General features: G+C 41.6%; 1 protein-coding gene across 1 annotated transcript in view; it reads left to right on the forward strand.

The window, feature by feature from the left end:
* The window catches only part of VAMP3 (vesicle associated membrane protein 3), an 18543-nt gene extending 7889 nt beyond the window's left edge, over nucleotides 1-10654 (forward strand). Inside the window, exons 2-5 of the mRNA XM_042781185.1 lie at nucleotides 5863-5974; nucleotides 7237-7395; nucleotides 8841-8892; nucleotides 10635-10654. Of these exons, the coding sequence (XP_042637119.1) occupies nucleotides 5863-5974; nucleotides 7237-7395; nucleotides 8841-8892; nucleotides 10635-10654 (343 nt within the window). The remainder of the gene's footprint in view (nucleotides 1-5862; nucleotides 5975-7236; nucleotides 7396-8840; nucleotides 8893-10634) is intronic.
* The last annotated feature ends 1477 nt before the right edge of the window (nucleotides 10655-12131 follow it).

Below are 12131 nucleotides of genomic sequence, written 5' to 3' on the forward strand. Positions count from 1 at the left end.
TGTCTGTGTTAATTGGTTTCCCTTTTCTTTGTTGAAGAGGGTCTGTGCAATCCTTCTGCCTAGTCCGCCATCTTGCCGGAACCAAGACTTGTTTTAAACACAAGGAGCTCTGGTGGTGTAGTGACTAAAGCATTCGGCTGCTAACCAGAAGTTCAATGGTTCGAACCCACCAGCCCCTCTGTAGGAGAGAGAGGAGGTAGTCTGCTTCCCTCAAGATTTACAGCCTTGGAAACTATGAGGCAGTTCTACCCTGCCCTAAAAGTTTGCTGTGAGTCAGAATTGACTTCATGGCAATGGGTTTTGTTTTTGTTTTTGTTTTGTTTTAAACACAGGCTCTGCTACAACCCAGTGTGTTGGCTTTCTGAACTTCACTTTACTCATGTATAAAATAAGGGCAATAGTCATTTCCTCCTTAAAAACGTAGGAGAAGTAAGTGAGAAAGGGCCTACGAGGACCAGGGTGTAGTCCTTAGCTGCTGTCTACCAGATACTAAATTTTATGAGGGCAGGGATCAGATCTGCTGTATCCCTGGTCTTTGGCATATGATAGATATTCAATACCAGGAGCCTTGGTGGCACAAATGTTTAAGCACTTGGCTGCTAACGGAAAGTTTGGTGGTTTGAACCTGTGGGAGGAAGACCTGGCAATCTGCTCCCATAAAGATTACAGCCTCAGAAACCTTACCAGTCTGTTCTACTCTGTCCTATGGAGTGGTTATGGGTTGAATTAACTCGATGGCATCTAAAAACAACAGATGTTCCATAGTTACCTCTCCAATCAATAAAACATTGGCTACCTTATGCAAGCCTCATGTTGGATGGTGTCTTGGATACAGAGAAAAGAATACCAAGACACTGGAGCCTGCATCAATTAGGGGAAGCAAAGCAATGCCAACTAATTAATGGAGAAAATAAGGATTTCAAAGCCAGAGCAGTCAGCAAAGACTTGCATGTTGTTGTTGCTGTTAGGTGCCGTCGAGTCAGCTCTGACTCATAGTGACTCCATGTACAGCTGAATAAAACACTGCCTGGTCCTCTGCCATCCTCATAATCCTTGCTATGCTTGAGCCCATCGTTGCAGCCACTGGCTTAATCCATCTCACTGAGGGTCTTCCATTTTTTCACTGACCGTCTACTTTACCAAGCATGGTATCCTTCTGCAAGAACTGATCCCTCCTCCTTACAACATGATCGAAGTAGGTGAGATGAAGTCTGGCAGTTCTCACTTCTAAGAAACATTCTAGCTGTACTTCTTCCAAGACAGATTTGTTCATTCTTCTAACAGCCCATGGTATTTTCAGTATTCTTTGCCAACACCACAATTTAAAAGCATCAACTCTTCTTTGTTCTTCCTTATTCATTGTCTGACTTTCATATTCATACGAGGCAATTGAAAATACCACGGCTTGGTTTTGGTGCACGGCAGTCTTCATAGTGACATCTTTGCTCTTCACTTTAAAGAGGTCTTTTGCACCAGATTTGCCCATTGCAGTATAATACCTGATTTACTGACTGCTGCTTCCATGGTATTTATTGTGGATCAAGAAAAATGAAATCTCTGACAACTTCAATCTGTTCTCCATTTATCATGATGTAGCTTATTGGTCCAGTTGTGAGGATTTTTATTTTCTTTATGTTGAGGTATAATCCATATTGAAGACTGTAGTCTTAGATCTTCATCAGTAAGTGTTTCAAGTCTTCTTCACTTTCAACAAGGCTGTGTTAACTAAATATTGTGGGTTGTTAATGAGTCTTCCTCCAGTCCCGATGGCCTCACTGTTCATATAGTCCAGCTTCTTGGCTTATTTGTTCAGCGTACAGATTGAATAAGTATGGTGAAAGGATACAACCCTAATGCACACGCTTCCTGATTTTAAACCATGCAGTATCTTCTTGTGTTCAAATGACAGCCTACTGGTCTATGTACAGGTTCCTCACAAGCACAATTAAGTGTTCTGGAATTCCTATTCTTCATAGGTCATCCATAATTTGTTATGATCAACACAGTTGAATGGCTTTGCATAGTCAATAAAATACATATGATAAACAACATATGAAAGCTGAACAGTGAATAAGGAAAAACGAAGAAGAATTGATGCCTTTGAATTGTGGTGTTGGCAAAGAATCCTGAAAATACCATGGACTGCCAGAAGAACGAACAAATCTGTCCTGAAAGAAGGATACCAAGAAAGTTCAGGTATTCTTTGCTTTCAGCCAAGATCTGTCTGACATCAGCAGTGACATCCCTCGTACCGTGTTTTCTTCTGAATCCAGCTTGCATTTCTGGAAGTTCCCTGTCAGCATACTGCTGCAGCTGTTTTTGAAGTATCTTCAGAATTTTACTTGCATGTGATATTAATGATGATGTTCTATAATTTCCACATTCTGTTGGATCACCTTTCTGTGGAATAGACACAAATATGGATCTCTTTCTGTCAGTTGGCTGGATAGCTGTCTTCCAAATTTCTTGGCATAAATGAGTGAGCACCCCCAACACTGCATATGTTTGTTTAAACTTCTCAGTAAGTATTCTGTCAATTCCCAGGGCCTTGTTTTTCACCAGTTGCTTCAGTGCAACTTTGACGTCTTCCTTCACTACCATTAGTTCTTGCTCATATGCTACCTCCTGAAATAGTTGAATGTCAGCCTTTTGGTACAGTGACATTGTATATTCCTTCTGTCTTCTTTTTATGCTTGCTGCATCATTCAGTATTTTGTCCATAGAATCCTTCGATACTGCAACTTGAGGCTTGAATTTTTTCTTCAGTTCTTTCAGTTTGAGAAATGCTGAGCGTGTACTTCCCTTTTGCTTTTCTAACTCCAGGTCTTTGCACGTTTCATTGTGCTTGAACAATTTCTCTTAGATCAGCACTAGGTCAGTCCCTAAGAGACAGAGGTTAAAGATGTCCCAAATGTCTAGACTACCGTGCTACCCCATCATTTCAGACATCAACTCCTCCTCCTCTCAGTAATTTCCCCCATCTTAGGGTTCTGTATTTTCACTGTAGTGCCTCACAGAACTCACAGACACCCAAGGGATCGTCTCACATAGTGGTGGTGGAGGCTGGCAGGCTGGCGAGTCCCAGGTCTGTGAGTGGGTCTGGAGGATCCTCTCAATTCTCAGGGTTTGACGAACCTCGATCAGCAGATCAGATGACGGCTGCTGTCCCAAATCCAGGGGTGAGATGAGGATGAGCCAAAACACAGAACTGGAGCAAGAGGAGGGGGGACCTTCCCAGGAGATTCACAGGTATACCCTCAAGGAAGCTAAGGGTGGTGATTTGAATTATCCTCTCCAGCAAGGCAGGACTCAAGATGTATCCCACCTGTGTTGAGCCAATAGAAATAACCCAAGTGGACAGCTTTAACAATCAGCAGCTACTCAGTTGCTCACAGCAAATCCCACCACAGAGCCGATTGCTGGTCATTATGGGGAATGACTACTACCAGCTGCCCAGCCAAGTTGACACCGACCTTAACTACCACATCACCCCAAGCAGGATTTATAATGCATCACAAAATGGAAGACAATGGCTAGAAGGGCCACATTCACCGCACATCATGATACTTTACTTGGTTGTGTCCAGCTGCTCTCTGAAATCTTCTGTTCAGCTCTTTTATGTCAGCATTTCTTCCATTCACTTTAGCTATTCTGTGTTCAAGAGTGTCTTCTGACATCCATTTTGGTCTTCTTCCTTTCCTGCCTTTTTAATGACTATTTGCTTTCTTCATGTGCTGTGCTCTTGATGTTATCCCAGCGCTCACTTGGTCTTTGGTCATTGGTGTTCAGTGCATCAAATCTGTGTTTCAGGCGGCCTCTAAATTCAGGTGGGATAAAATTAAGATCGTATTATGGCTCTTGTGGACTTTGCAGCCAAAATACGATCTTAATTTTCTTCAGTTTCAACTTGAACTTGCATATGAGTAATTGATGGTCTGTTCCATGGTCAGCTCCTGGCCTTGTTTTTTTTTTTTTTTGTTGTGTGTTTGTTTATTATATTTGTGATTTGGGTGAAGATTTACAGAGCAAATTCACTTTCCATACAGCAGTTCACATATACTTTGTCTCATGTCATTGACCACAGTTTACCACAATGCAACAGCTCCCATCCCACTTCCTCCCCATAGTTACCTCTTCCCAGTGTCCGTCCCTCCATGCATTCCTGCCCCCTGAGCTGTCTCTCTGTGCATAAGCAGCCCTTCATTCTCCCATGATTGATCTCTCCAAGGAGTGTATCTACTTGAGGTAAATGTTTAACTCATATGAGCTCCTGGCCTTGTTTTGACTGATGATATTGAACTTCTCTATCACCTCTTTCTACAGATAGAGTCGATTTCATTCCTGTGTATTTTGTTTGGTGAGGTGCCTTTTATGTTGTTGAGAATAGGTATTTTCAATGAGTAAGGTGTTGGTCTTACGAAATTCTATCACACAATCTCTGGCATTATTTCACCCAAACCTTATTTTCCAACTACAAATGATTCTTCCTTGTTTCCAACTTTCTCATTCCAGTCACCAGTAATAATCAATACATCTTGATTGCCTGTTTGGTCAATTTCAGGCTGCAGAAATTGTTAAAAATCTTCAATTTCTTCATCTTTGGCTTTAATAGTATATAAATTTGAATAATAGTAATTTGAATAACTGATCTTCCTTGTAGGCCTATGGATATTATCCTATTTAAAATAGATCTTGTTCTTGTTGTTGTTGTTATGTGCCATCGGGTCAGACCCGACTCATAGCGACCCCTCCTCCTTGGGTTTCCAAGGCAGTATCACTACGGAAGTAGATTACCCCATCTGCCTTCTGAGGAGTGGCTGGTGGGTTTGAACCGCCAGCCTTCTGGTTAAAAGTCAAGTGCCTTAGGCACTATGCTACCTGTTTTTGACAATGTGGTGCCATTCTGCTTTAACTTATCATTCTTCCATCATACATCGTATGATCGTCCAATTCAGAATGGGTACTATCAGTCCATTTCAGCTCACTAGTGCGGGAGCTCTGGTAGCATAGTGGCTAAGACACTTGCCTGCTAACCAGACGGCTGGCGGTTCAAACCCACCAGCCACTCCTTGGAAGGAAGGTTGGGCAATCCTACTTCCATAGTGATACTGCCTCGGAAACCCAAGGAGGGGTCGCTATGAGTCGGGTTTGACTCGACGGCACATAACAACAACAACAACAGTGCTTTAGGTATCAACCTTTATGTGTTCCATTTCACTTTTCACAACTTCTAATTTCCTAGGTTGATACTCTATATTCCACATTCTGGTTATTTCTGCAAACTGATGTTTGCAGTTATTTCTTCATGAGTCGTGCCACATCAGCAAATGAAGGTCCAGAAAGCTTTACTCCATCCACATCATTAAGGTCAACTCTACTTTGAAGAGGCATCTCTTTTCCAGTCATACTTTGAGTGCTTTCCAACCTGAAGATCTCATCTTTTGGCATATCTCAGACATCGTTTCACTGCTATTCATGAGATTTTCAGCGGCCAGTTTTTTAGAGGTAGACCTGGCTACAGCCTTATTCCAAGTCTGTCTTAGTCCCCCATGGATGACCCTCCTGGTATTTGAAATATCAGTGGCATAGCCTCCAGCATCACAGCCACCACAGTATGACAAACTGCCAGACAAGTGGTAGTTGTACAGAGTAGGTCATAGTAAAATTTCCCTGTAGACCCTGTTCACTTTTAGCATGTGGGAGAATTTTAGAAATAATAGAGGAATTAGAAGAAATGCCTGTTAAAAACCTTTGTTCATTACTGCTAGAAGGACTTTTTTTTTTCAGCTTTAGTTCTGACATAAGAAATTGAGGTCCTGGAGTAAAATACTTACTCTTACAAAAAAGTATTTGAAGTCATAGTTTATTCATAACTGTGCATTTATGTTTTAGGTCTGCAGGTGCCCCTGCTGGTTCAGGCACTGCCTCAGGCAGTAGTCGAAGACTGCAGCAGACACAAAACCAAGTGGATGAGGTATTGCTCTGAAATGTTGGAAACATGCATTGCAAACAAACATGGGAGCACACTGGAATAATTCTGTTTAGAAAAAGTGTCATAAGAGTATAAATGTAAAATACATTTTGACAGTATTATTTGCTGGGTGCTGTTGAGTCGATTTTGACTTATGGTAACCTCATATGACGGAGTAGAACTGCCCCATAGGATTTCTTAGCCTGCAATCTTTATGGAAGCGGATCTCCAGGTCTTTTCTCTCACAGAGCCACTGGGCGAGTTTGAAGTGCCAGCCTTTTCATTAGCAGCTGAGTGCTTAACTGTGTGTCGGCAGGGGGCCTGACAGTATCAGAAATATAACAAAACCGGCCCCCTATTGTCTGAAAGCCCAGATCTGAGCAGAAGTCAGACTTCTTAGTTTCATGCCTATTTTCCTATAACTGTAACCATATTCTAAAACATACATCCTCCTTGAAAGTGTTCCCTAAGGACCACTGGCTTGGAAGGAAGGTTGGGCAATCTACTTCCGTAATGATACTGCCTTGGAAACCCAAGGAGGGGGTCTCTGTGAGTCGGGTCCAACTCCACGACACACAACAACAACAACAACAAAAACCACTTTGTAAAACAGGGTTATAGAATTTTACAGATTAGGTTTTCAAATCGCTCAAGCCAAGAGTCTTTCTGACTAGATTGTTCATCAAAATGCTTTGTCTAGCCTGAGTTTCCCAGCCTGAGCAAGTCCCTGGAGAATGTGTCCCTGACTGCTGCCCATTGACACACAGCAAGCAGACGCTGGCAAACTGCTGTAACCCAGCAGATCTGTATTTGTAGAATTCTTGAGCTGGAGGACTGTCAGAGCGTCTTTTGTTCTTCACTGTACATGCAGAACCACAAGATTGCTGGAGAAATTCAGACTGTTACTTCCCAAGAAAGATATCCTGGTCTTTCTGCATTTAGTTGCCTTAAAAAGCAAAGCTAAAGCTATGTAAGAGATTCTTATTAAACCATATAGTAATGTTTTGATCTAATCATTTCCTTTATGAATGTCATTCTGAAAATTTCTTATTTTCGTGCTAAGAAACCCAGTCTCATTCTGTTCTGCCTGGAATTTTTGTTTATTTACAAAATCAAATTTCCCTCACCCCCTTTTTTTTTTTCAAATGAAAGTTTGGCCCAAAGTAATAAGTGCTGACCTGAAAAAAATGTGTCAGTAGATTTTATTGGGAATTTTTGTTCTTCCATTTCTTTCTGTGTAACTTCGTGTGAATATATCCTTGTAGGTGGTGGACATCATGCGTGTCAATGTGGACAAGGTATTAGAAAGAGACCAGAAGCTCTCTGAGCTGGATGACCGTGCAGATGCGCTGCAGGCAGGAGCTTCCCAGTTTGAAACAAGTGCTGCCAAGTTGAAGAGAAAATACTGGTGGAAAAATTGCAAGGTAATTCTCTTCTAACTGATCTATACCCTCTGCCACCCTCTCTATTCTCAGGGATAGATGATGGCCACAGATCCTGTACTTCTTTAAATCTGCAAGTCGGTTCTACTTTCCACATGTGGACATTTGGATTGACTCAAGCCAAAACACTGACCAAATACCATTGTCCTATTCCCCCAACTAGGAATTCTCCATGTTTTGTGGCTGACCTTAGGAGTGTGTAAGGAGCTCTGGTGGTGTAGTGCTTAAGGCATTTGACTGCTAACCAGAAGGTTGGTGGTTCAAAGCCACCAGCCACTCCATAGGAGGAAGATTCGGCAATCTGCTTCCATAAAGGTTTGCCACCTCAGAAACCCAGTGGGGGTCACTATAAGTCGAAACCGACTCCACAGCAGTGGGTTTTGGTTTGGTTAGGAGCATGTGGAACAGAAATTTCCCAAATCAGTCACACACATAGCCTCTTCTGACCCCTCCTCCCCAGCAGAGCAGGAGCTCTGGTAGCATAGTGCCTAAGGCACTTGACTGCTAACCAGAAGGCTGATGGTTCAAACCCACCGGACACTCCTCGGAAGGAAGTTGGGCAATCTACTTCCGGAGTGATACTGCCTCGGTAACCCAAGGAGGGGTCACTCTGAGTTGGGTCCGACTCCACGGCACATAACATAACAATAATCCTATGAAACCCAGTCTGAATGTTGTGAGGAATGTCCTTTGTTTTTAACCCATTTGATCATCTGTGTTCCTTTTCACTCAACTTCATCCATACAGAGATTTTGGGGTCTAAGGCACTTGACTGCTAATCAGAAGACTGGTGGTTCAAACCCACCAGCCACTCCTCGGAAGGAAGATGGGGCAATCTACTTCCGTAGTGATAACTGCCTTGGAAACCCAAGGAGGGGTCGCTATGAGTCGGGTCCAACTCGATGGCACATAACAACAACAACAACCCTAACAGAGCCTGGGACAAAGGCTGGAATTGGTGGTTTGTTTGCATGTGGTGCTATGAATGGTCCCAAGATGGAGGGAAGGTGCTCTGGAAAGCCACTGTGTGCAGGACCAGAAGAGTAGAAAGTAGCCACACAGGGCGTGACCTAAGTGGCTTTCACACAGTCGCTACAGACATGCGCCGTCCCTGCCTTCTTGAGAAGTAACACTTGCAGACACATGGAACAAGCTTCCTTATGTGGAAGTAACCCTTATGTGGAAAACTTGTGTGCACAGAGAAATGCCTACCTCAGGACCAGAGATCATTTGAATGTGTTATGAAAAGCAGATAAGTACCCTTTAGATCCTAATTGAGATCATTAAATTTAGGCTTCAGAAATTAAGAATTATTTCATATTGTAGTATATCTTGATATCTCTTTGTGATTAGAATAATACATTGTTCGGTGATACTTTTCAGTCAGCACACTTTTGACATGTGAATGGAAATTTGTTTCATTATAGATGTGGGCAATTGGGATTAGTGTTGTGGTCATCATCATCATCATCATCATTGGTGAGTCCCTATAACAGTCTTCTTTATTACACATTCACAGTGAGTTTCGTGGACAAATAAAAGTTCACCAGAAATACTAGTTTATTCTAAGGTTTTTACATTTCTTTAGTAAATTTTTACCATACTTCAGTTTGTATTAGATTTTTTTTCTGAAATTTTTGGTGTAGACATTAATCCTTTGAAGAAAGAGAAATGTATTCATTTTTCCCTCTAAATATATTTTCATCGTATATTTCTTTTTAAGAGAAGCAGTACAGTGTGGTGACTGAGAGCAGAGGCCACCTATGATTGATCCAGACTCTCCTACCAGCTAGATGTGTGGCCTGGGGCATATGTAGGCAGTCCCTGCATTATGAACTAGATCACGTCATAGCTGTGTCTTTAAGAACTTGTAGCTAACTCAGAACAGGTGCATATGGTTCTTGGTTAGCCTTTAGTACAAGAAAGGAGCTCCGGTGGTACAGGGGTTAAGACGTTCAGCTGCTAACAAAAAAGTCGGTGGCTTGAACCCACCAGCCCTCAGTGGGAGAAGGATGAGACAGTCTGCTTCTGTAAAGCTTTGGAAACCCAATGGGGCAGTTCTGGTCTGTCCTGTATGGTTGCTATGAGCCGAAATCATCTCAAGTGCAGTAGGTTTGATTTTTTGACTTATGCACAAAAAGATTCAAAACCTTTACAGTAATTTGAAAGCTGCATGTGCAGCAATTGAAGGTGATTGTTATGAAGAATTTGTTACCAGTAGGGGTTAGTTCAGTCATTCAAAGTGAGGGCAAATTTATATAACATTAAAGGGCAAGTAGGAGTTGTCCTAAGTCAGAGTTGTAACCCAGGGACTGACTGTAATTTAATATCTCTGAACCTCAGTTTCTGCATTTGTAAAATAGGGAAAATAATGGTACCCACCTCCTAAGCTTGTTATGAGTACCAAATTAGCTGGTATAGAAAAGTGCTTAGGCTGGTCCCTGACGTACAGTAATAACAATAAACGTTTAATCAAAACCAAACCAGTTTCCATCAAGATGATTCTGACTCGTGGGGATCCCATGTGTATCACAGTGTGATGGCACACAGGGCTTTCAATGGCTTATTTTTCAAAAGTAGATTGCTGGGCCTTTCTTCCAAGGCATCTTGTGGTGGCTAAACCACCAGCCTGTCCGTTAGTGCATTAACTATTTGCACCACCCAGGGACTCCAGTACAGATGCATTGTTACTGTTACTGCTACTGCTACTGAAACAGTCTGTGGCCATTTTCAGTGCAGTGTGTGGGAACTGTTTAGAAAAATATGTCTTCCTTTCATTAATAGGTTGATGTTAGTGGAATTTTTGTTTTACCGTTACTTGAATCCTTCCTTTTGATAGTCCCCTCTGTTGTTGTTGTTGTTTGCCGTCGAGTCGGCCCTGACTCATAGCAACCCCTCCTTGGGTTTCTGAGGCAGTATCACTACGGAAGTAGGATTGCCCAACCTTCCTTCCGAGGAGTGGCTGGTGGGTTTGAACCGCCAGCCTTCTGGTGAGCAGTCAAGTGCCTTAGGCACTATGCAACCAGAGCTCCCTTAGTCCCCTCTAGTAGCTCTCTATAGAATATAGAGATATCACTAGGAGGAAATGGACCAAATTGAATTTCTACCATCTGTGTTTGGAAACTTGTTTAGACTTCAACATTTAATGTTCATTCTGAATTTGCACTAAAAGGCTAAACCGCTGTTTTTCCCTGATTTTTCTCCATCCCACTGCTTATTAGTATGGAGTCTTTCTTCGTGAATATCCCGTGAACCTCAAGCCTGCTGTTCAAGAAACCTTCTGGACTTTTGACTTAGAACCTGCTATATTATCAAGCTTGCCTACTACATATCTAAAATGATTATTTTTGGTTGGTTTTGATGTAAAGTTTGATTTCTATGAAATGTGCCTTTGTTTTTTAATATGCACTCCAAACTAGAAGTGTAGTCAGCCCAGCCCTCATTTTGCACAGTGCCTTTACAGATTTACATATGGGCTGATGAGGAGGACTTCTAAAGCTGTAGAGTGTTGTAATCTAGAAGTAATGTTGTCACTGATTAGTTGCTGTTGATTCCAGTTAAGGAAATTTGTTCTGAGTTAGCTATCTTCTTCCTATGATACTGTCTTCAGAGCCACATTTTAAACCTTTTAGGTAATCTAATTCCCAACTCATGCCTTCCAGAAAGAACATTACTACCTAGCATAAATCTGTGACAACAGGCTGTGCCTTATTTTGATATTTTTATGCATCCCTCTAATTGAATTCACTACTGTTTTATAAGCACTACTGACCCTTTCAATATATTTAAAATAAGATACTGGTAAAGTTTGTTATATGCTCTTATATTAGATATGAACATGTTTACCTTCTTGTTACCGTTAAGTATAACTTGCTAAAAAATGTTATTTTAATCCGAAACAACCACCCCTTTAAAAGTACTGTTTTTATAGAACTGTGGCTGTGACCAAAGTTTCTATTTTGCCAAAAAGTTAAATCCCAGTAATTACCCTGTAAATCTGTTCTTGACAGGTAAGGGCAGAAAAGTGCCAAATGGAACTTCAGAATTAAAACTGTAATATTGTGTTGAACCTGCTACATCTTGGTGGGCCATCCTTGCTTTTGAGCTACTGTACATAATGTAACTCCCAGTTCAGCATTTTCCCAGGGTCTGGGGAAGGTTTGTGCTAGACTTTGTCCATCTCATACTTAGAGATAAGCAGTTTTATCCAGCAGTTTGCAGATTACGAGCTGTGGACTCCAATATATTTAATAATTATGTGAGAAACAATTTTGTAGCTTCAAGTAAGACCTTCTCTGCATTTGATCATTATCTGGCCCAATCCTCTTAGACTATAGCCTTTTGGAGTTTGTTTCCAATTTTCACTCCATTTTTCACTTCCTGATCAGTGTTCTAAATTTTGCTTTCAACTATGCATTGGTCAGGGGTGGATGACAGAGGATAGCTAGCTAACCAAACCCTCTTCCATGTCATAAACTGTCTGCATAGGATGCTGCTTGGGAATAACTTCTGTCATTTGAGGGACTTTGTTGTGTACTGTGAGACTTTCAACATCAGGGTATGTGGCTTAAAGATGGGAGTGCAGGCATGAAGGAAAACAGAGGCTTCACCATGCTGTGGCTCATTGTTACTGGAATGTTATAAAATTCTTAATCACATGTTATTATGTGACTCACAAACAAGAACAGTTGAAGTGCACCAGGACATGGCTTCCATTT

Source organism: Orycteropus afer, unplaced genomic scaffold, assembly GCF_000298275.1.
Source record: "Orycteropus afer afer isolate SDZICR_OR568_19922 unplaced genomic scaffold, OryAfe1.0 scaffold00094, whole genome shotgun sequence".
Classification (NCBI taxonomy): domain Eukaryota; kingdom Metazoa; phylum Chordata; class Mammalia; order Tubulidentata; family Orycteropodidae; genus Orycteropus; species Orycteropus afer.